The sequence below is a fragment of the Pleurodeles waltl genome, chromosome 6, assembly GCF_031143425.1.
Source record: "Pleurodeles waltl isolate 20211129_DDA chromosome 6, aPleWal1.hap1.20221129, whole genome shotgun sequence".
Classification (NCBI taxonomy): Eukaryota; Metazoa; Chordata; class Amphibia; order Caudata; family Salamandridae; genus Pleurodeles; species Pleurodeles waltl.
The window spans coordinates 1139483403-1139509467 of NC_090445.1; the positions used below are offsets into that span (position 1 = coordinate 1139483403).

The 26065-nt window shown below is 39.8% G+C and overlaps 1 protein-coding gene across 13 annotated transcripts in view; it reads right to left on the minus strand.

Annotated features, from left to right (window-relative positions):
• Positions 1-847: 847 nt before the first annotated feature.
• Positions 848-26065, minus strand: part of PAX2 (paired box 2) — a 123399-nt gene continuing 98181 nt past the window's right edge. For 4 of the 13 annotated variants that reach the window (XM_069240351.1, XM_069240348.1, XM_069240350.1 and 1 more), the window contains 5 exons: positions 21972-22052; positions 15773-16015; positions 13571-13672; positions 6814-6900; positions 848-5100 (listed from right to left, as the gene is read on the minus strand). In XM_069240351.1, the coding sequence (XP_069096452.1) occupies positions 4979-5100; positions 6814-6900; positions 13571-13672; positions 15773-16015; positions 21972-22052 (635 nt within the window). In that variant the 3' untranslated portion in view covers positions 848-4978. Of the gene's footprint in view, positions 5120-6813; positions 6901-13570; positions 13673-15772; positions 16016-21971; positions 22053-26065 lie in introns of all 13 variants that reach the window. The other 9 variants (XM_069240358.1, XM_069240357.1, XM_069240355.1 and 6 more) reach the window with 5 other exon arrangements.

Sequence of the window (26065 nt, forward strand, 5' to 3'; positions counted from 1 at the left end):
TGCAATTCTGAAATTTTTGGGTGGCATTTATTGAATAATATTACCTTATCTGTTTTAGCCCTCAATCAACGCGACAATTATTATATTCAAATAGCTTTAATGAAATATGCCTTGCATAGAAAGAGAATGTAGAATTAAGGGGGTAAAGCAATATCTGTGAAAACCGTTACCCACTACAAGAAGTGTTTATAGATTTATACTTTTTTTGCACCGCAATACCATCATTTGTTGACGCAAAAGCGGCACAAACTTACAAAATACAACTCTATTTTGTAAGTTTCCGCCGCTTTTGCGTCAATAAATTAAGGTAATGCAGCGCAAAAAAAGTATAAATTAGGGCCATAGTTTCAATTGACATGCATTCTTCTCATTTAGGCCTTGCACTACTAACATGGTCAGTGACTGAGAAGAGGCGGGGCGCAGATTTGCATGGTGCAGATGACAGCGTCAATCAATTTTCCGGCACCAAAGGTTTTTAGCACTGCATGTAGACCCATACACGACGTCAATTCGCCGAAGGTGCTAACATCTTGCTAATGTGTGTAAAAAAGGGACACGTCCGGGAAGACTAGTGCAAAAACTGTTGTATCTTACACAAAGCAAGACCAACTAAAATAGCCTGACCTAAAGCCCTATGCCAAAAGAAACAAGGCACGAGAAAGATGGTAAACGGTATATTTTGTGACATACATATATATGCTCAACATTGCCACAAAAACACACGCAGCATGATTTAAACCTAGGCCTGGAACTCAAACCAGTCACGCAGTTCTCTCAATTTAACATCCAAAACTACAGCAACCGGATAACTGAACTGAGACAGCAAAAAATGCACGAGCCTTCAGAGTGACATACAAAAATTGTTTATTTCTCAGGTGCACAAAGAAAAAGAATCAAACAGAATTGAAGTAATGATCAAAGCTGGGCAGCTTCAGCCAAAGACCATCAGATTGCATGTTAGAGGAGAGACATGTCATCCAAAGCCAGAGATGACCCCCTTCCTTCTGTATCGTAGTCTGTGGTTGCTTCACTTGTGCATATCTGTACCTATATTTGTCTGTATAGATATTTATATAAATACATTTGCATGTGTCCCGATTCCTGTGTCAAGTCACTGTCTCTCTTTGATTCGATCAGAATCGGCACTTTAATTATGGAAACGCTAAAAGTTGTTCAGGAAACCCTTTCCGGGTTCATTCTGTACATTCATTCTGTACAGTTACTGTACAAAGTCGTCTCTGACCCAGTAAGTTGGTCCAGTGTCGAGCTACAATACCAGCGCCTCTTTTTCGGTTCCTTCAGTCTGCCTTTCCGAAGGTCAAAAGGGCATCTGATTGTTTTTTGTGTTTTCATCAAAATGAAATTATTCAGTTAAAAAGAGATTTTTTTCTGATGCAGGAGTTCATTTTCTTTCTTTTCTACGTTTTCAGGTATACTCTCGTCCAGTTTATGTTTATTTCTGAAGCCTTTTAGTTTCATGTTTGGTCACTATCCATTGGGTAAGCAAATGTGCTAAAGCATGCAGACTTGTCCACGATAGAACCAGATGGCTCTTTACCACTAAAAACATCTATAGGTCACAAAACCGTTCACTTTATTGGAGGTGCCCTTGTTGACGGTCCTCGCCCCATCTCTTCTGAAGTACCCCCAGACCAACCCCAAATTGGCGTTTACCTCACAAACGAATGCAAAATGGGGAACACAATTGTGACAGACTTCGGGACCAAGTCCCCGGGTTCAGGTCCAAGGTTACAAAACACTGTAATCGTCGTTCATTCTAGCAAGCAAATATTACAGAGCTTTTGTTTTGGGGCTTTTTGTGTTGTAATACATACATTTTTATTTAAAAAAGAAGGTGAGATTTTTTTTGCTTGATCCATTATAAAAAAGAGCACAGTGATGTAAAACGATGGAGAGAAGGCCAGAAAGAAAAAAATAACTTAATTAAACAGACAGTTACCATCTTGTATGAAATTTTTGCATAGCGATTTTCCCCGTAATCTTTCTATTATGAAAAACAGGCAATGAAAAGCTGAAGTGTGCACACCCTAGTGACTTTGGCAATTTAGTGGGCTTTTTGTAACCATGCAGTGTTTTATTTTAAATAATGTAATTAATTTATTTTAACAAACACAAGGAGATTTACAACATACAGAGAGTTTCCTTTACCTATATGAAGAGGACAGCATGACAAACGTGAAGATGGATTTATATACAAGAGTTTTCCTTCACATTACAAACAATTGTTTATATAAAACAGCAATGGCTATTGGGATTTTGTTGCAAATACCATTATATTAAATAATTTATCACATTTGGATTTCCTGCACAGACCAGTGAAATGAAATGTATATGACAATAGTTGGGTCTTTTAGTCGATATGCTGTTTGGGGAATTCAAACGTCAGGTAGTTGACTTAGCAAAAATGCTGTTTTAAAATGCTGTCGTTTAAAGTAACTTCCAACCACCATGAACAGGGAAGACTTTGGCAAATGCAGTAATTGCATTCGCAGAACAGGCTTGGAAGGAAAAAGATGAATGAGGTGTTGCTGGAGGTGGTAGGACACGTTGGTGAATTCCTGCTTTATTTGTGTTTTGGGAAGGTGTCAGCTCCTACTTGAGCTGGCTGACAAATGAAACCTGCAAAGTGTCATTTTTGAAGCAAATAATTAACCACACTCACCTTTAATCACAGACATCTCAGTATTAGGGAAATGGTTCATGTGACACACCTCAAAGGTTCTGCACCTGATTAATGCTATCATTTTGATTCATGGTTTATCCAACACATTTGTAACACTAAAAAACATGGTCTGATTCACAAACATTGTTCCTTGAGTAAGCATGACTTACTCTTGAGTTTCCAATGGGCAGTCAACTAGAATCCAGTTTTGCTATGAAATCACTTCCCTGAAAAGTCAATAATAATCCCATAAATACATCTAAAATGTCAGTACTGGCCATGCCCCCTATATTCCCAACCCTTTCCATATAGATCCTTCTCTTTTTACACATGAGCCAACTCCTTCTGCAATTGTAACCTCACCCACTTGCATTGTTGAGTGCACATGAATATATGTCAACTTTCTCCTTAATATAATTAATATTAACCAGTGAAAATGGGGTTGATTTGCATCATGATCAGTACCTGGATGGATGGTCCACTGTAGATATGAGGAAATGGTTATGGGGCACCATGTGGTCGTCAGTGGATAATTTGTCTTCATCTGGATCTTAAGATGAGCCAACACCTAACAATAATGAGCTTTTCCACACAGAGCTTCTTACAACAGGTGTCCACCTCTTGGCACTGTACATAACATCTGGAACTATTACCCAATTTAATGGTATTCAATTTATAAACCTACGGAGGATCTGGATTCAAGTCAAGAACATGTGGGTCAACACAGATGTCACTGGTATGCATTTAATTCACATGTGTCCCCCAGGTTTTGCTCATTATTCACTAACTTAGAAGTTGAAGCTAGGGACACTCACTCATCTTCTTCCAACCTTTGTATGCATCATGCGTTATTGCATGCTGCCAACAGGTGCAGAATAAAATGTTTTTCTCCAATGTGCAAGGAGTGGAATTCTCCAGGCTCTACCTTGGTTGCATCTGCCACCTCTGCTTTATGCAACCCATAGCATAACTACCCCGACATCACCACTCCCTGACTTCTAACCAGTAGGAAATAATCAAAATAGCTAATAAAGAACTAGTGAAGGCATAGGGAAGATAATAAATCCCTAACCAGAACACACCTGGGATGAATGGTAACAACAACACTGAATGTGACGTTTCTGAAACACAAAGAAAGAAGGATTTTTTTTTTAAATGTCCTCTCCATCCTCATCACTAACACAATCAGTATTGGGACTTACAGGCCCTTAGAAACATTAAGTGCCAGTGTTCTAAATGTTGTATTTGTGTTTTTAAAATGCAACAACAATTACACAATAACCTAGCTTTAATTTTTTGATGCTGTTTTGTGGTTGGTGTAGACGTTTACTAATAGTTTTAATTCCACACTGCTGGATCAGCTCTGAGTGCTGCCTTATCCTCAACAATCAAACAATAGTGCAAAATTGGATAAAAGAAAAAAAAGATTAAAGTGGAAGAGGCAAACATTACAATAATTGTCTTCAATTTGTTGGTTTCTTTTCAGTTTTTTAAAAAAAATGTTTTGTTGTTTTTTTCACAGACCTTCATGATAAAGCATATAAATTGGGTATGTTTATATATATTTATATATTTATATATTCTCATTTTCATTTTCTGTTTCTCTTTTGATTGACATTGACATGTCTCACAGTCTTGTACTTTAGCTGATTGTGTTGCACGAGCCATCACCCTGGTGATAGTGGTGTGCTGTGATGCGCTCTTCCAGCTAAAAGATGAAGATTCGGTCTGGGAGATGACTGACCAAAAATGGTCATGGTTCAAAAGGAAAGTACAGAGAGACTTTCGGAAATTGACTGGAGCTTTAAAGAAATCAGAGTTTCCCATCCCATGTGATTCTCTTCCAGTTACTGAAACATACTTTGTTATTTTATGGGATTCTTTGTGCATGAATTGCCATTTTACGAAAATAAAAAAAGCAATGACTCCATGTGCATCGTCTTCCTCTTCCCTTTAAATAAATGGTCCTTTCCATGAAATGTGCAAGTTGATTCTCTGTCTACTTTGCTTAGTTGTTATTGTCTTTGGAGTTTGGAGGATGCCTTTGTTCATTTTGGAAGAACGTGTCAAGATTGTTTTTTCTCTTGGTGCTGCGTTGGGAATTCCAGCATCAACAGGGCAAACTGGCCTGATGTCCGCTCTTCGTGCCACATATAAATCCTATGTAGATGTGGCAGATTTAGGTTGGTTAAGTTCCGCCTGTGGTGTATGTGGGTGCTTCGGGTGTTGGCGGGGAGAGCTGCAGGCTGGTGAGACGTGGATCAATCTTCATCCCACAGGTATGGAAGAGGTTGGTCAGACAGGTACAATATGGAGGCCTAAGCTGTCACCCTGCAGTTTCATGTGATTTGCATGATAACTAGTGGCGGTCATAGGCAGTGGCAGCAGTGGGAGGTGCTGAGCCCCTGGATGTGGCACTATAATAATAAGGGGAACCTGAAAGTTAACACAGGAGAAAAATGGACTGGATGAAAAGACAAACAGCAAAACAAACAAACAACCAAAGTAACGTACTTTTCAGGAATTGTGTGGCTGAGTGATTATATCTAAATAAGTTAATTTATGTGTATTTAAGGGGATGAAGCGAACAACTAGGCAGTGCAAGCACAAAGTAGTAAACATATCATTTAGGACAGTAATTCCCAACAGGTTGCATATAAAGTATGGCTTAGAGTTGGGCACATCATTACAGGCCTTTAAACAATAAGCGAATGTAATATACATCACCAAACACATGCAATTATGTTTTTAAATTCGTGATGCTTAGAAAACTATTTTAAAACGGTTAGGACTGGGTCACTCTATCCTTAAAATATCACAGAATCCTGTTAAGAAATTATACTAAATACTCAGACATATTATGACAAGAAAGTGCAGTATTGTGAAAGGTATTCCATCATAATATCATGCAATAAAACAAACATAACATGACTGTGGATTAAGCATCAATAATGTAATTTCATGTTTAATGACATTTTAAGGCTCTCTGCATGAGGTGTCTTGTTTTTCTCTATAACCAGACCCCTGGGGTGACATTGCAGTACCATAATATCTGCCCTGTATATTCCATATGCACATTAATGCCATTGTTGATGGGAAGAGAAAGGCACCGAAATACTGAGATCCGAAGAGGGACAGCTGTGAACCAAATGCACAGTGGACAAAGGGGAAGTGTATTTTGATTCGAGCTATACCTTCCCATAGCAAGAATCACACAGTAACATACAGGGAAGCAGTACAGAGCGTCTCTCTTAAGAAGGGCTACCCCTGCGTTGCTGTTTATATCCCCTGTGAATTGCTTTATACATTTTAAGATGTAGGCAAATCTGCCTTTTGGTGATGTCAAAATATACGATTTTAGTTGTTGATCGCTTTAGTTGTATTCTTTTTACCAGGCATTGTCTTTTGGCATGTTGTAGAATGGTTTTTTTCAGTCATGTTTGTTAAATAGGTGTCCAGTAGCCTGGACTATGCCCTCTTGAAGTCAATAGAGGCGGAAGGCGTGTGATGTCACTTAAGCTGCCACTATGATTTGATTGCACTGTTTGCCCTAATAAGCGGGGGCTGGAATTGGGATTTATGTTCCTGGCACCAACATACTTCAGCACAAAATCAATAGAGAGAGAAAGAATCCATGTCTCGCCAAAGTAACTCCCTTGAGTATTCTCTTTTAGTGACCGTTGTGTAGGTCTATTTGGCAAGGCCTAGCATTGCCTTGGAACTTGATATGACTTTAGACTTTGGTGATTTCTCCTAGGACTAAGAGACTTGCTCCCGACGAGAATGAGCTGAGCTTAATTTGTCCAATGTATGTCTAATGACAATGAGAGGAAAAGGGGAATTCTTGGTTTAAACTGAATGGGGTCACTAGGGAGGTTTGTAAGAATGCCGTGTGATTTCTAGTTCACACTTCTAAAATGAGCAGCAACGAAAGTATCCTATATCTGGAGAATATCTGGTAATGGAGCATGTGTATTTTCTGAGGTTTATGTATGGTAATAGTGAAAATTTGATCTAACAAACATTGACCTAATAGAACAACACCGCAGACAATGAACTCTATTTCTTAGCACATGCTCTTCAAACTTAATAATTCTAGCAAGGTCAGGAATAACAACGGAGATACTCACTTAGTAATGCGGGATTGCTGAATCGCCAGGCTTCATTGTAAGTCGTGTACTGTGGGTGGCTGTAGGGGTTTCCTGAAAATTCACTTCCTAGAAAGACAATCAGGTTAGAAAGATCAATCACTTCCTCTAAATTTCCATGAAAACTGTGTTATCAAGAAAACATGGTATTCTTCTAGAACCACAATAAACCTGTATAAATATCTGAAGATTAATAAAGCTAAGATCTGTTTGTTCTTTCCCTAATGTGGAATCAATTCCCCTTCCTCGTTATAGTGCAAGCCATAATGAGTCTAGCTACTTATTTGGTACATCTATTTTTTGTAGATCCTTCTTTGGAAATGGCCTTTGCCTATGAGCTATTATCCAGAGACAACAGGCATAGAATTGTAAAATGATGGACCCCTTACCAACTTGAGGATCAAGGGTTGAAATGCTTAGCATAGGTCCAGGAGGGTAACCTCTATGCAGGGGTTTAGGATAACCACTCACTATGTAAATATGTTCAGTTTAGCCACATTCTTTCTATGTTTATCTTGTGGGGATCTCCCGAACATCTTGCAGGGATCAGGCACCCAAGCATACACTGGACATCCTACAATCGCAGATTAAACTCACAACATAATAAACTTCATAGTGAACATAACACAACTGATATAAATGCACAAAAAGATGGTACAGGGATAAAACTATGGATCGATCAAAGTGGATCAAACTCTGAATCATCACGCTGAGACCATTAACTGAGGCAAGTGATGAGTGTCTGGAGCCAGGGTCTTCGATCACAATTACAATGCTGTTCCTATGAAACTTCATAGGAGAACAAGATGGTTTGCAGACAGACAACTGGTAACCACCGCAGCCAATGTGACTTCCCTCTTACGGATATTACTCGAAAAACGACTTAGGAATTCTTAATACAAATGAGCCATGAGATATGGTGAATCTTCAAAAACATCTAGTGTTCTATCTTTTTATGTCTTTTCTCTTCATTTCATAGTCTTGCATTCAATTTTAATTTGCTGATTTGATTCGTGAATGATAAAATAGAATAGAATATGCTCTAAAAAAATATCTTTGAATGAGATGCATTTTTCTGTTAAGTATCAGTATAAAGTCTAGTTTTTTGCAAAGCTGAAAATTCATGACCTGCTCAGATGATGGTATGCCCCACAAACAACTTTAGAGTCATGCAGCACTTAGGTAAGAAGAGAAAAGCATTACTAGAATTTTTAGAGATTTTGAGTCTCTTAATTCTGTAACCTTGGCCAGAGTCCCCTATTTTACTGTGCATATGTTAAGGTGGTATGTTTAAACAGATTTTATGCCTATCTTGATATAACGTGGTCAGGTTTCATGTGATGTACAATTGTATTCTATATTTTTTGATTCCGGCACGTTTTTAATCCTTTTGTGATCGTTATGTATTTTTTCACTAGTGCTTTTGTTGATGTTTTTATCTTTTTATGGCTCTTAGCCGAATAAAATAATTTTAATGATTGATGACCTAAACATCGTGTCCCAAAAATTGGTCAAACAAATATAATCCCACTGAGCGTAGATATTCTATTGTTAACTCCAATGGTGAATTATTTTTGTAAGTGATATTTAAGAACTAATATTCATGTCAGTCAATTTTCGGACTAGGATATACTGGTAATACAAACATCTTTTTATTTATGCCATATAGATTGGTGAACCATCTCTGCATCTTAGACACTATTGATCAAGATAGCTCTCATCACTAACGAAGGAAGGTACCAAAGCAATCCTTCTATTAAAAAAAACAAAATCTTGAAAAAAACTCCTATACGTATGTTTACTTCACAAACTTCATATCAAGTAGTTTAGAAGGTTTAAAAAACTTTTGTAAAGTTTGCATAGGTAGAGACCCACAACCTACGCTTACAAATTAATGGAGATTTCATCAATTCAATGTGAAGAACTATAGATCACACCATGACCAGAATTAGTCATGAAGTCTCAAGTATCTTTTCTCTAATGTAGCCAGATAAACATATTAATTCCCTTGGTTACTGTGTTGTCCAGAGAATTTCGAATCTCTGAATACACTTTTGGATGAGAAAAAAGGGCAGAAAGAAAAAACCCTGAATTTGCAATCCTATTAAGATGGCCTGGGTGAAAGTTATTACACAGGCATAATTTGCAAATCTTGTGTTGTGCTTGTTAAACAAAATTCCCAAAAGTACACAATTACGTCATTTTGCACAATTGCATGCCATTCGTGGTGAAAATGTACCTGAAATGTGAACATGCAAAGGCACAAAAGGACGCGAGAGTCTGTTGCTCATGGTGCTTTTGTTTGTTTACACGAGTTTCTTACTGCAGAATGTGTCTTCACATCAAAAACTGATGCAAGGACAGTATACAAATGTAAAAATATAGTCCGAAATGATGAATTTGCTGCTCATGGAATTACTTGTAATTTTGCCACAATTTCATATAATTGTGTGAAGGCAAAGTGCATGATTTTTGTAAATACCTACTTCTAATCTCTATTGCCTGAAGTTACGTCTGAAAGGATATGGTGCAGAAAGAGGGACGTTTTTAAAATGAAAACCACTCAGTCCTCGCTTTGAAATAATAATACTGGTAGAACAGGAAGATACTTTTGATTTTAATAGCTAATTTGAAATGTACAATTCATAACTAAACTGTGGTGGCACCTGCATTATGCACCTCTTTCTGCTCCATCTAATGGATTTAGAAACTGCATTATAATGTACTCCTTTACTTTTATGAAGAAATGTTCGAACAGAGTAGAGGATCACAATACTGTAAGCATGATGATCCTCTACTGTCTTCAAACATGTCTCACTTCAGGATATTATCAATCTACAATCAAGACACCTGTCATACATAATCTAAGTATCTGCAATCTATATTTCAGATATTTGCATCTCTAATGCCCATGTTTGCATTTCAAAATACAGAGATTTGAAAAATTGAATCCAGAAATTTGCAATATGTATGATCAGGAACTGTACAGCCTTTCTTGCTGATATTTGTATTTTGTAATGCAAATATTTGAAAATTATATTGATCCTTAAGAAACTCTTTTGCTTAGGTTTAAACGAGTTAACGCAAGTCATACTTCTCGTTTCACTCTACTTCAATGGCATCCTCTTCAAGGTTACAATTTTGACTCTGTTATCCCACCATAATCTTGAATAGACAGCAGTGCAATCAGCCTATAAGTAAATCTAAATCAATAACAATGATACTCTTATCACATTGCACACGATCACCTTCTCACAATATGATTATCTAGGAGACAATTAGTTGAGCAGTATGGGTACTCACATCTTATTAGAAAATAGATTGTTACAGTTTATTGAACAGACTGATTGCTGTGTTTGGTTTCAGCTTTATGTGATGTTATGATATACACCAAAGTTAGCAGGGACACATGGAAGGAGCTGTGACCCTACTCCATTTTATATCTTGAGCCTTGAAGAAAACGCTTGATCCAGTGGAAGTCTTTGCCTAACTGATGCATGTTTTGAATATGGGACATAGTTTCATGGCCAGGAATATTCTATTGACTGTTCCAGCCATCTCTTTAATTCTCATTATAAGGCAATCACATGCCCCATTTGTGATAATAACAAATCACCAGATGACAAGTTTTGATCAGTTATTTGTGCAAACTTAGCTGAAATATATGTTGATGAGATGAAGGATTCTGGATGCATGGTAGAGTACTCCTATATTCCTTGCCAATAAGGAGAGTATAAATAATTATGATGGTGAACAAAGCAGAAGAGAGTAGAAAGGTGGGACCTTTAGACTGCATTGAATAGAAGTCTCCAGTGTCAGAGCACATACGCTCTACTGAGCAGTAATATTGCTTACGAGCATTCTTCAGACTCGTGAGAGATTGTTAAAATGGCAATATTTTGTCAAGAGGTGTCTGTGGGTGTTGTGGATAGTAAATGCCAACAAGTGCATACCAATATAAAATCCTATGCCAACTGCCAACGCCTTCAGCAAAAATCCCAACAAAGATGTAACATAGATCTTCCCAGTGACACTCAAAATTTAATCTCTGTGCTACAACCTCACTAAGTGTTGTTAGCTTTGGCTTCAGTAAAACTCTATGAAAGGTAGAACCTATTCTGCAAAACTCTCATCCCTATCAAAAAAGGCTAACAACTTTGGGTGTGCAAAATTCGTGTAATTTGCTTCAGGTTAGTTATACAAAAAGTCAGGAACATGATGCAAAATTACTGATAAATAAAAGCAAAAAGCAAATCCGTTATTTTGTAATATACTGCTATGTGATTTTCGTCCTCACTTCAATTGTTGACATGAGAATGAATGCCTTTAGACAAAGCACAGTAAACAACAGTTACTCACCACAAACTGCACACAATTAAGTGAAGTGGCGTAATTAAGCGTATAAAGCATAACATAATTGTGCTAATATAATTAAAATATCTCCCAGGCCTTCTTTTATCACACCCAAGATGAACTCATCTGGCTCCATAATTCAAAAAGCATTACAACATGGCTCCTAAAAAGCAAGTATTACAAAATTGCAACCACCAAACACATTCACATTTAGTGCCCAAACGCTCTTAAATGTTGATGCGCCTAATAGACCTACCTAATAGCCCAGCGAGGTAAGTTCATGAGATTGTACTCTTACATGTTCTAAATAAAATATTAAATTTTTTGCACTCATGCACACAAAAAAACACAAAGCAGTATATTTGAAATACTTATAAAAAGTCTAACAAGTGGGAAATTAAAGCATACTGAGATGTAAATGAAAAAAAGGGGTTGCGTAAGTGTACATGATAAAGGAGAACACAGAAAGTGCATTAGTTCTTCCCGGCCACCCGTTTAGAAGGGAGAGGACCTTTCTCTTGCAGCAGTTTCCCTGTCCTGTGATCCAAAACTGTTTACAGTGAACCTAAGCCACAGGTTAAGTAGAGGAGAAAGAGACACACTGAGAGCAGCTGTGGGAAGCGAAGGTGGGGGAGGCGGTGGGGAGGTGGGCCGCCAGAGAAGACAGCCACCACTGAAAAGTGTTTATTGACGAGGAGTGAAAGCATGCATGCAGCAGGATAATGAGCTTTTGAGCTCAGCTGTGACCAAAAGGAACTGAGCTATCTCCTTTCCCAATCACTAATGGAACAAGTGTAATTTCCTCATCAGCATTGAATTTTGTTTAACTACTCCTCTCACGATCCCGCCAGCTCCTCCAGCCTCCTCTCTGCAGATTTGTGGTTGTCTCTAGCTGACCCTCTCTTGCAGGATGACCACCCCGAGGATCTGACCACAAAACACTGTGGAGGGAGAGGAGTCCAACAGTTGAAGGTTTTCAGCAGAATAATATATCGGCCTAAAAACAATAGTTAACGAGGACAAAGCTACACATTTCAATCTGGGCATGTTTTGAGTGCTGAATATTGTCTTTTGGGTTGGGTATTATGTGCAGTGTTGCCGCCTTGGATGTGTAAGTGGGGCGGTCAGTCAGTCCGAGAGCGAGCTCACCACATCAACAGACATTTAAGAGTATTTGCTTCCACCTTCATGATGATTGCCTGCTCGCTGATCAACACTGGTGCAATTAGTTTTGCCCAGGGCAACCATTTATTTTGCCCCCTGTTTTGGACTGTCATGAAGGTAAAATCTGTTGTTTAGTGAATCAACGATTGGATCTCTTTTGTGGCTTTCATCCATGATTATAAGCTATTGGGTACCAAAAACTGTTGCAGTGTAAAAAGTGAGGCATATTAAAATTAAAGTCATTATCAATCAAAAGTATAATTAGTAGTGTGGCCATGTTTTTGTCATTTTAGGGTCTTCTTATTACATTAAATAAAATTATAAAATTGTTTCAGCTCCCTTTAGTACTCATTCATGAATTATTCTGAAGCCAATTATTTTTGTTTGTTCATGTGTATTGGGAAATATTTGTGGCACTTAATAGCATACTATAATTGTAATGGCATTAATATAAGATAATATTAAATGCATGTAATGCCTTTATGTGTGTTTCAGAGAGCGACCACATATAATATTGTTCACTAATAAGGATCTTTACCAAACTGACAAACGATCTCTTTTCCAGAAACTATTTTATGGGAATGTCTGCTGCAGATTAAGCAACAACAAGTGGTCAAAGTAATACTGCCATATAAAAATGTCCTTAACTATGCACACGCAAGAACTCATAAGGTCACTTCGTATAAACTATTTGTTGTAGATTGGAATCTCACCTTTATTTTTGAGTCATAAATGCCCAGTCTTGTTTAGACGTGCAGAACTCCCTCAAGAGCCCGAGGGGCCCACACTCAAAAGTAGGGGAGACAGTTGTTTTGTGAAGGTCAGCAGGGCAGAGAAGAGAGCAGTGTCATTCTAGAGTGGGCATTGCACAGCAGCCTAATAGTAAGATACTATAAAATAGCGCTTCTATCTGCGTCGTGGTAGCCACAGAGGCAATCAAATATGCCCCTTTCATTACTCCTTGATTGTGCAATGTGCACATGAATCTGTTTTTTCTCTTTGTGGTGAGTCTGCTAGTGTGCTAAATGGGGCACAAGTGAGAAAATGAAATGCAAGATATACCAGGCCTCCAAAGACCTGAAGTAATAGCTATGAATACCAACAGGTCAAGCTCAGTGCTTCTTCCTTTAGATGTGCATAAAATAAGTACCATTAAGGACCATAAGAGTTAATATGATTATTCTACAGGTTAGAGATAATTAGGAATGTATCTCTGACTTACCAGGTACCATTCCTGCAAGAGTTGAGGTTGGGTAGCTGCCTTGTCCAGTGGGTGGAACGTGAGGGGGGTAACCAGGAAGCGTTGTACTTGCCATATCCCTCCCTGAAAACCAAAACAGAATAAAAACATGTGGTGATCCCCCACATTGAGGACGGTTGTAATGTACACAGAGTTAATTGAAAAGAGTGATTCAGTCTTAAATAGGCAGCCCAACGTAACTTACTTTGCATTTAGGTATCTGTGCGTCATTTAAAATTTTATAAATGTATTTGTTCTAACTCAAGCAAACATCCAGTCCCTCAATTCCCACGCGTGCACACACACTCACACACACACACAAACATACACACACACTGAAATAGGTTAATTTCCACACATTTATCACTCTAAGGTAAATGCCAAATCCCATGTTATAATCACAGTGCAGCCTAACTGACTCGATGAAACAATGTTTTTATTACCTCCTTGATTACATATTGGAATCAGTGGAGAGAAAATAACTGGGCCCACACTCACAAAAAGTACTTGCTGGGATTTTCACCTACTTCACAGAGAAAGGTGAGGGAAAGGGGCTTCAAGATCCGGTCAAGGCTCCAAATATACGTAGAAGTGTATACACACAAACACACACACACACACACAGAAATATATGATTTCCAGAATCAGTGAAAACCATGGTCACTGTCATTGACTGGCATAGACTAGAATACTTGAAACTCTCACTTAAAAACACTTATTTCAGCTTATTCTCTCCATATAATCTATTTCAGATTGTGTTTTGGTGTTTCCCTTTACTGCAGGTTGATGGCACTGTTTTTGCTGTTGATTGTTGATTTAGGCGGTGGAGCTTTCATAGTAAAACACAGCTACTCTGCTACCTGCCCTTTACAAAGCACTGTGCTTGCCTAAAGAATGTTCCTGTAAGAATAAAGATGCTGGAGGCAAATGTTTTCTGTGATGAGCAATCTTGCTCCGGGGTGGCCTTATTGACTCATTTCTAAAGGAAATGCATACAGAAGAGCGTCACAGAGAAGCTTTCTTATCTCATGGGCTCTGCTTTAATAAACAAGCATGAAAAACATTGTGCTGTAGTGTCTTCCAAGACATGTTGCATTGTCCTAAATATTCTAAAACGTGCCTTGCGACAGTAGATACCTCCTAGCCCTCTTGTTTGTCTTCTCATTGTCTACGCCATGGGTACTCGCAAAGATTTACTTAAGGGCCAAAATTTTGGTCTGTGATGTGACTTAGGGCCACACTGATGCCAACAGGGTGGTGGTCGTGGTTGGCGTGGGAATGGTTTTGGAGGGGTGTTCCAGGTAAAGTGGGTTTAGAGGAAACAAAGCATACAATGTGAATCCAGAGTGGGCTTAATGGCGGCTTCCCCACTTTCCCAGACTGTGTGATCCTAGGCAATTGTTTTATTCTACTTCCCCTCTATTATCACGTATAAGAGGACTCGAATTACAGAACTTCAGGGTGCGCACTGCACTAAACTTTCTCCTGTATTTGATTTATTAAACTACAATGCTATTTATCGATTATTGGAAATCAGGCCAACCAATAGGTCACATACCAACTGACTAGCCTCTTAGTTTCCAATTGGCATCGTTCCTAGCGTGGAGGTAGAATGGATGTTTCAATATTCATGTTAAAAAATATATCACTTTTAAAATAAACAAAACTTCTCAATGCCCTGGTATATTCTGATTTACAAAGGTGAAACACTTCTGCATGTTAATGAAACGTGCTTTTTGAATTCTGATGAGACATTTTTGAGTATCACTGGTCTAAAGAGAAAAATGAATTGTCGGAACATAAGACCTCATGATTTCTGAGAACAGCTTAGGTAATTTTTCCAGGGGGCTAAGACATATTAAACACCAGTTTCATTTACCTATCCTCTGGAACAAATTTATAGTTCCCTGTTTAGCAGCTATGAATTACACTAGCTACCACACCATAGTCACAAAGAGTTGGAAGTGGAACACATCTGGAGAAGCTAGGAGTTTATTTGAGCAAATGTTTGTGCGTTTACTCCCACACAACATCACAAAGATGCTTAACAGGGCCCTAGATTTGCTACAGAGGAAATTCTCAGAACGTACTTCGGCTTTCGAGGAGCATGGAAGTGTTTGAAGCTAGTAGCATGTCCATGTCTAAGATTCCTGCATTGGTTAGCAACGATGGTTAATTTGGTACCTGCGATCAGTGGCTGGCTGCTGCACTGCCCGTAGGAGGGGGCGTGGTTTGTGAAGGCGCTGTAGGTAGGCGTGGATGCATCAATGGAGAGGGCCATCTGGAGAGACTGAAATTCGGCCAGCCCGCTGTTGGCCACTGACGAGGGGGTGAAGGGGGTGCAAGAGGCTTCGTGAGGTTCTTGTTTAACACAGAGATGAGAGGAGAATGCGTCTGTGGGAAGATTGGGGATGGAAGGGTAGATGGCTGCACGGACAGACACACAGAGACACAAGGAGGAGAAATGGGGTGGGGTGGAAAGAAAAAAAGTTGAATGTAAATGGTGTGATTGAAAAAAACGAATGAAATACTAAACTTTTTAGAATGGTTAAAATGTTCTGCCTAGTGAAATGCGCCAATTCGATCCCTCTAACAGTCATGAAGAAAGAATCTGTTGTCGCAGCGTCCTCTTTATAATGTTGGTGATACATGGAAGGGCCTGGACGGAGCTGCTATATTTGAGAACTTCACAAAATAGGCTCTTTTGAAAAAATGACAGATCTTTAGAGGGATTCATCTAATACTTTCTCGGACAAGGTCTTTCACCTAAGAATGGAACCCTTACCAAAAAGACTCTAAAGCCTGGAACGCCCAAGTAAGGAGGCTGCCAAGTTGTTGGATTGAAAATTAAGTAATATCTGAATGCCAACGTCAGCCCTTTGTCACTTGTGGTAAATTGCGGTGCCCTTTCCAGTTTTATAGTAAAATACCAGGAACCTCTTTGAGGCAACACTGCCACGTATCATCATTAGATAACTGGTGTGCTTGGATAGACTGCTTTATACAAGTAATCCATTAAGCAGAAGTGCCAGATCACAAGGTGCTACTGTGTGTGTCACACTCTATAAGTTCCCTTTACACAGTCACCCACCAAAGAGCTGTTATCACACATTGAGCAGCGGTGAGGTGGAAACCTCTACATAGTGTAGATTTCCAGTTTGTGTGTCGATGGCTGTGCATTATTAAAGTTGTTTAAGGAATTTTCATCTTCCCCACGGCACAGGGGCAGGTTCAGAAGCATTTGTTATTGTAGTTTTAATAGGGTAGGGAATGCTCTCAGACCAGAGTCTTTAGGCTTAAAGCCCTGAAAATGCTCTAAACCCCGCCACTCTCTCTCCTGGTGATAAGAGTTTGTGGGTTGGCAGGCCTGCTATATGGGTGTAGCAGGACAACTGAACCACCAAGTAAGACGGAACCCCATAATGTGATTACAAGCTGAGGGTTCTACATTCAATCCACCACTAACTTGATGGCTTTCTGAAGTAGTGTGCCTCCTGGAAAGAGAGGGAAAACTTGAGCATAAATGTAGATACCCCCATTTGAAGATTAACTATCCCAAGTAGATAAAATGAGCACAAATTCCAACTGGGCAACAACAACCCAATAGGCAATTTTATTGTGAAAAGCAATTAGGGTGGAAACCCAATCAAGCACTTTGTTAAAGTCAATGCAAAGTGGTAACTTTGGCAAATGGTAAGGCAACAGTTGATTCATGCAAGATGCCGAAGCTAACTTGCTGCAGTCAGGCACCACAAGTGTGACAGGAACTACTGCTTTGTGTGTAAAACAGAATATTTCTTATCCATAGTGCTTACCCCTTTAGTCAGCCTCTCCTTTCTTTGTGCATTCTACGAACTCTGATACTTAACACACAATTCTGTATTTTATATATGGGATTTCCACCAAGTGATCTAAAGGCACCCCATAGCTAGTGTAAGTATCATCTAGTCCTGCATTTGTTCTTTTTTTCTAGTAATTATTTTCTTGTATGTATTTAAAAAAATACTAGAGAACAAATCTAGAACTTGCATAATATAAAGGAAAACAACAAGACTGGGGGGAGTGCTATCAAATGATACGGTACAGTGTTGAGACCTCTTCCAAAATGGAAAAGGCACTATCAGCACAATTGCATTATCACACAAATGTGGACAATTTTCAACACTGTATGTGGGTTGACAAGTTTAAAATATTTTTTAGACCAAATGGATAAACATCAGCTGTGTTTTACGTTATCCTGTTCACTACAAGCTGTGACAAGGCTCCTTCTTTCTGGAGCTACCCTGTCTGTAGGTGTGGGCAAGGTCGTGGGGAGGAGCCAAAAGCAGACAGTCTGCTTTTGTGAAATATTCTCAATAAGGCTGGTAACCTTAGCTTCCACTAGGTGTCGCCATAAAACAAAAGAATAGCTCTGAAACATGTCTGTAACCTGAGCCTCACAAAAGCTTCTGGCAGGCCTGGGTGAGAGGTAGATTTCAGAATACATCCACCTGCTTGCACTGCTTACCTTGCATTACAGGTGAGTAACTTTCCTTGGGCACTAAAAAACTCTAAAGTATATGTTGAAGTAAAAGATATCTAAGAAGATCAACTCCATGGAGCCAAAGTACACAGGAGACAACAAGCGGTGGGGTGTTTTTCTTAAAATGGTGGCAGCACTAGCTAACATCATTAATCACCACCACCGCTAAAGCATGGCTGCCTCAAAGCTGTTAAAGTGCAGGTGCCTTTGAAACTGACAGTGACACCTTAAACTGGGTGACAGGACTGTAACTGGTATCCTGCTTGCTCCGCTCTGCTACCTAAGAAGACAGGGTGAAAGTGACTTGTGACACACTGCAGCAGGTTCCTCTGTTTCAGTTACTGGCTATCACCTGCATCACAATCAAATTGGCTTACTACTTCCTTGCACCCCCTATTTACATCCGTTCCCCAAAATCACTAGAACATTGGATCCAAATGCCATTGTATTGTGCGACAGAACTTTACATACCACTTAAAAAATGAGTGAGGTGGGAGAAGTGGACTAGTAGCTAAATTGCCAACTGCAAAACCAGATTTCATATAGTTCACCAATGCTATTTTGCACCAAACTCTATGGTTCATATAGACTGCAGCATTACAATTTTACAAAAATGTTTAGTCTGACCGACTGGTGCAAAATGCTGTTATTTTACATTCATCAGCCTGTGAAAATATTATGTTTGCACTATTTGGATAGTCTAAAAGTGCACTAGTACCTTCACAATCTACAATCTAAGAATCCAGAAATGTTGGTGCACAATTACAGCAGCATTAATGCAATATTAGCAATACTAAGTCATCAAACTGGATTTCTGATCCTGTCTGCTCCATTCCACCTCGCCACATTTTGTGATCATGTGCAGATGACTTTCGCTAGTTCATTGCTTTTTCCCTTGCCTGCAGTTCTAACAGGTTTTGCGTTTTTTAAGAGGTTGTTGAATTAAAAGATAAAAACACATATGTGAGTTAGAATGTGATTGGAAATCATGGACAGAGCAGCAAGTGGACAATCCCCTGACCCCAAAGGAATGTTTGGCTGAGCTGACCACTCCTGTACTGCCAGCAAGAAGTAAATTCACCAGGACAAGAAATCTTTTGGCCTGGCAGTATTTTGCAGCGGCATGGAAGCGCTGGAACAAAAAAAAAACACCCAAGGACAGTGGTGTGAGATTGCCTGTTAATTCCTACTCTCTGCTGCAAGCGCTGATTAGGAGTTAAAAGGAAAAGAGGCTGCACGGCGACCTTCCACCTTTTTAAGTGATAAAGGACAATTTTGTTACAGAGGAGAACCGTGGAGACGCGTGGCACACGCTCGCGGTCTGGCGCCATATTATAAAAGATGGCTGAGTCGGGGGCACGCTAGACACACAGAAGGTAGGGGCGGGGGACAGAGGACTGTCGAACAAGGGGGAGTGCTTGAATGGCTGGGCAGCGAGGAGAGCGGGGGCACGTGTACTAGCAGCAGCGTGATTCCTTTTTGCGCAGGTCCAGTTTCTTTCTTTCTTTAGAGTGAATTTTTAGGGCTAATCCTTTTTAAACCACCACATTTCTCAGGTGCGCGGTGTGTGTGAAGCTACAATCCCGGGTGAAACCGAACTGTCTCGTTAAGCCTTTGCAACATTTGTCTAGTCCCCCGGTGGCCCGTGGATTTCCTCTAGGCCCATCCTGTGAGGTGGGATTTCTGGCTGAGACATCAAGGAAAGCTCTGGCTATTGGAACAATGGCAGGGGCCTGGCCTCGTAAAGCCTGAGGTTAGGAGGCGCTGGCTTTGGCGTCCCTTAGTTTTAGGCCGGTAATACTTTAAAAGTATACCAGTCATCCCAACGATGCAGATATCTCTCGCGTAGACAAGACAGCGCTGTAAAAGGAAACTAGGAGGGGTGGGGAGAGGTGGCGTGAGGTTCACCAATGTGCTTAGAAATGTGAATAACTTACTCTCAGCGTGAGTTGCATAATCTCGGATACCCCAATTCGTTATTTTTTTTACTAATTCACATATATTTTCTTGGGTTACAGGTGTTCCAAGTAGTTCTAAGAAACAAAGAATAATAGGCTCTTTATTGTGTCCTCACCCATGACCTTCAGCATGATCACCTACAAAGTGGAAAACAAGTTGTACACTTTTCTACACACACACGAATGTGCATTTTCTTAACGTTCATCTTTTGAGGAAAAATAGGCTAACATCTCTTTCCAGACATGGGCCGGTGTGAAATTCCTGCTAAGTTCAAGCAGGAGTACTTCTGCACCAATGAAAAAGAACCATAGCGAGATCTACCTGTTGTGAATTAACTAACTCTGAAAATTTCACCAATGTGAGTGAAATCCACCATCTGCACTGCCTGTCCTTGGTCACACTTCAGACTCTGCCCCTAGAGATGCCCATTTATGTGCAAAGATATATACGCATATGTCATTTACATTTTGTAGTATGCTTAATGTAAGTTTACAGGGACTACACCTGCTCACCTATTTTGCTCTTTGGTTGTATCTTTAAATGAAATACATTTTAGTCTTGTCTGAAGCGCAGCTGAATTAAAGGTATATTTCCTATTGTGAATGGGTCCGAAAGATTCTAGCCACCTCCTCATTTGATAGAGAAATCAGTGAACTTTACGTAACAAGTGTGAGAACATTAAAGAGCAAAACCTTTAGTTCTAATGAAAAGGTTCATTCGTGAATGGTCCAAAATTTATAATTTACGTTGAAATTGACAGTACTACGAATCACTTAGTTTGCAGCTATATTTAGCTCGAATTTGTTTTCTTTAGTTTCCCTCACAGCTAATATTAAATGTTACGGTAACCCTGACTCTATCCCTCACCCTATCTTTATTTGTAAACCAAAACCATACTATGACTCCAAACGAATTCTAACCTTAATCTAAGCTTTCACCTTAACCTTAATTTTCACCTTTGCCATACACTTAATTCTACCCCAGCCAAGACTCCACCATATCACTCACCTCATCCCTTACTCTAACCTTAATAACCAGGCTAAACTAAACCAACCGGAGGCCTCGGCGAAAAATTACTCCTAGTTACGAAATTAGCAAAATTTGCTCTTTTCAACAACTCACAAAATTTGGCATTACCAAATTGTGTTTCTTCCTTGGCTTCTAGGAGACTGCCTCAAGCAAAAAATGCATCACTGAAACAAGCTAGGGTCGATACCTCACATCACTTTTTGACATGATCTATGCCCTCACACGAGGTACCAGAAACCACTTGTAATTTAACATATTCTTTACAAAATGTAATTATTGTTTATTAACAAATTACAGGCATTTTTGCACAGTCCTACCCTATACTTGACCCTCACAATTGTTCTTAGTGCGGCTTAACCAGCCTAACTTTATTTTAACCGAGCTTCGTTCTTGCTGATTGTTTTTTTCGCTAATTGTTTTTCAAATAGTTTTGTTAGTGCTGCAACTGACATTAAATACATGATTTGAACTAGTTACAGAGAAAGATGCCCTACAAGAGCATTTCCAGTGCTCTTAGAAGGCAATGCTATGATACCAGTGGTAAAAGAACTCTATAGACTATTTACATAGGCATCATTTTATTAGTACAAACCCAACATTTTGTAATGGCCAGCCATTCACCTGTGGTGTACGCAGCTAAATAGGGTCCTACAAATGCCTCCCATACATGCTTGACATTCACAAAGTGGTAAAACATGGGAACAGTAACATTAAGCACAGGTGGGGCTTCTTCACATGCAACGCTGCTCCATAATTGCATTACGGAAATTCAAGCGTGATCTGTCAGTGTCTTGTTCGTATGGAAATTCTTTGTAATTCAATCAGAAATTAAGTGGTTTTGCTACCCTAAAAATAAGCGGAAAAACCTCTGACCCTCTCCAGTCCTCCTTGAGCTTCCAAAGGGTTCCCGGTAACAGGCGATGAAGCTGTGGTCGTTACGAAAGGCAGGAGATGCTGAAAGAGAGGGGATCATAAGCGTTTTGGGGGACTCTCTGTGAAAACCCCAAACAAGGAGGTTCATGTGAAAAACTCCTGATTGTACAGTTTCACAATATGTACATCAAATACACTCCCCAAACACATCCTCTTCTCTCTTTCCAGTAAAATGACAGCCGAATTAATGAAGATCTGTGCGGACACAATGCTACCCACTACATTGGATTAACTAAGGCTTTTGCCTTGCTATAAATGCTTTTTGATGTAGGATCTTTTGCAGCTGCCTTATTTTATTTTATCGTTTTCGGAGGTAGGGTTTGAAAGGGCTTTTAAATACTTTCTATTCCAAGGAAGACGTACAGGTATACTCTATCCATGCAGGAATAACATTATGTTGTAACAGAAAGAATACCCCAACAAAATTCATCTTCTCAAACCAAAACAACTGTCGGTGCTAACATTTTATGGCATCAAAGCATACAGCCACTGCAAGGAGTCAAGCAATGATGTCATCAAAGTGTGACAGCCTTCAATTGGTTTCTGAGCTTCAAGCATAGGGTGCTGCAGTTCTTTCTGTGATTTACCACCAAAAATATAATTTTACGAACCTACAGAAAACATGGAAGAACTGATTGGCTTATACATAAATCTACGTTGGATTTTACTATGCCTGACTGAGATTAAGAAAGCAACACGGACCCCACAATCAAGAAGCATCTAAGTTTGTAGAAGCATTGCTTGGGCCTCCCAATACCCTTTCATAGGGAGAATGTGATTTTATTGGTACTGTGGCATGACACTCTGATGATCCCTCCAACACTTGGGGACTGTTACACACAAAACTAAGGGCCTTATTTAAAGCTTGGCGGATGAGTTACTGCGTCTCAAACGTGAGCCTCATCACCATCTGCCGAATTATGCTCTCCATAGGCTATTATCTGATCGAAAGATGGTTGGCGGAATATGTTTGTGACAGAGTAATGCCCTCTGCCAAACTCTAAATCAGGCCGTAACTTTTTTAACATGAAAATAAACATTGGTTCTATGGTCTTTCTTTCTGTCAGTGTGATACCAGCGTACTACAAACCCAGAAGAAGTACACTGTTTCATATTAATGACATCATATTTGCTAGAAATGGTTAAACGATATCGGCAGCAAAACAGTTCACTCCGATTTGTGGACTTCTGCCACATGGATATTGTTTTCAAATATGTGTAGTATGAGTTCAATAAAAATCAATCGCAGAAAATAAAGGTGGTTTCATAACTGGGCAAACATAAATTCTGGGCCAAGACTTTTGTGGAGTTGGATGACAGTTGAGACACTTAACACCTTGATAGCACAAGCAGACATCAGATAAACAAATATATAACTCCATCAAGCAACATAAGTGAGATGCCCTAAAGGAATTATCAGGCTAGTGGTCACATCAAGTGACGAAAATAATAAACATTAACAACAAAATTGCCTAAATGCCTTACAAGATAACAGTGATGAAAATAGTTGCAATCCTCAGATGCACATCTAATCAAGAGACAGGAGGGAGTATGCATTAGTTTGTTTTCTTTTATCAAATATCTTTTGAAAATTTCCAGGATCTTTGCCCAAAGACCCCCATGGTTCAAAATGTGGCGGCACGTTTTGTACAGATACCACCTGAACAAGAGTGTGTACAACAACAAAGAGGTGTACCCATGAATTCACAGAGAACCAGTCCTGCTTTGAAACGGCATAGCGATTACTCCCACAACTTGTCTTTTCAACTGTAATCTCTATACACACCTACTCCTGCAGGAAGTCATATCTGTGCATAATCAATATTTTTGTCACAAATGGCTTTAGGCTACCCCGGAGTCCACTCAGTTATTACTTTGTGATCTCTTGTTGAACAGCCCATGGTCTATCCTGTTCTATCATATTTCTATCCTTGAGATATTTAAATGTCTCTCTCTTACCCTTGACCTCTCCCTCCACCAAATGAATCTGGTTAGTTTTATTAGAGCACACCAATTAAAAGCGGATCACTCTAGGTCAATCCCAAAAAGGTCTTTCTCTGTAATTTATCAAGCCTTCTATGGAAGAAACGATTCCGGCTTTCATGTTTCTGTCCAGTTCTATGCTCTACAGTCCTACTGCTGAAGTGAGTTAACAGCAAAGGATGGTGTATGATCAGAGCCCAGCAACCCTTCACCCCTGGTGAACATTGCCAATTTATATTTTTGAAAATCCACGATATGGGGCTTTGAAGTGTTTTTTTCTAAGTTCTCTCAACGTCCAAAGCAGAAAAAGGAGCTTTGTACCTTAACCCCTACATCTAAAGTCAAATAATCCATAGGAGTCCAAAGCTCTTGTTTAACCAGATCACATAGGAAGTGAGTCAATGGCCATGTCTTCAGCCCATGAATACACTCCAGACCACACCCTATGTTTTTGGTACCTGGGGTCCACCAGATTACCTTTAGGGTAGACGATGTAAATTGTTAAAGTTGTTGACACTATCTGGATAAGGATCCACCTGTCCAGCAGCCATCTCATCTGTAAAGCTACCACTCTCAACGCTTATTGGTTGTGGAAGCCGTGTTCGGATGCCCTTGCACTGACAAACCTTCATGTCGACACTCGTGTGGGATTAAAAGATCATCTTGTCTCCTCGGCGTGGGCATTTCTACTTTAGAGATTAATTTCTTGGCTGCCTTTCCTCTGATGTCTTCATATAGCGGAGCGGATTTGCCGTCTTCCCACCCAGCAGGAGAAAGCGAGACGAATGCAGCTGCTCACCTTGATGGCACTTTCCCCATAATAATGACTTCATGAATCTTTCATCTTTAATAGATTATGCAAATCAGGGGACATAAAATCAACAAAGATCAATAACCGCAGGCTTTTCATTGCCGGTGGGAAGGGGCAACAGATTTTTAGAGTGAACATAATTTGCAGCCCTTCTTTTGGTGATAGGGGAACTCAACCAAAAATTGGATCCCGTCCTAAGTGCCGAAAATAATTCCCCCTTTTCCTCCTCTTCTTGTTGTTGTTCTTTAATCTCTACTTTCAGATGTTTGCCTTCATTAGTGCTGGTGAGGAGCGATGAGTGTTAATAGCCCTGCCTCTGCTCTTTGCCTGCTCCCCCTGATTAAAACGCTGCATACAGATGAAGATGTTAGCAGTAAGGTGCCACTAGGGATTGTCAAGCTGGGCTGGCAATGAACTTTTTGCACACTCGGATCCTGGCAGATCAGGTGGAGAACTCCCGAGGCGCGAGTCTGCGGCAACATAGCAGGCTGCAAAAACGCGACTTAACAACTCTTTCGCAAAAAGCTTTAATGTTGCTTCATTAGCATCCCACAGTCAGACCTCCTCCACCCAATGCCCTTGAAGATGTCCTGTCATCTCGCTCCATGGAATGGAATGTGGCATTGTATTTACGGTCTTGACTCTGGAACCAGAAGCCATCGGTTCTATACCTTGCTTTCCCACGTTGTATGAATAAATATCTCTTTGGATGCACTACCCTATCTGATGAAATTATGAGCACCTGGAAGGAAACTGCACACCTGCAATATAAGGATAGTTCCACGTAGGTTTAAAAAGGTTGGATACCTGCCATATTTTTATGATCACCATTTTCGATGCAAGTGAGACGAATTTAGATTGTTTGCAAGAGTATCTTATGCAGCTATCTTGGAAAATCTAACAGTGATCAAGCCCTCCAGGAGGGCATATGTTTGTTACTCCTGCGCATCAGAGCAGAGGTTGCACTGGAGGGTGACTCAGTCTAGCAACTGTTTCCTTTAATTTGTATAAGCTGTGAGTTGCAATTGATGAGGGAACTTTCGTGATCAGTTAAGCTACAGTGCTTACATCCCTGGACAGCCACTATCACCCCGGGAGGTCATTAATGTATGTTGTAGGGTTCCTCACTGATTTCTTAGAGGTGAGGGATCCAACTCACTGGTTTTCTGAAGTTAAGGGACTGCAATGATTTCCCTGAGGTGAGAGTTCCTCACCAACTGGCCCATTCATAATCAGTCTG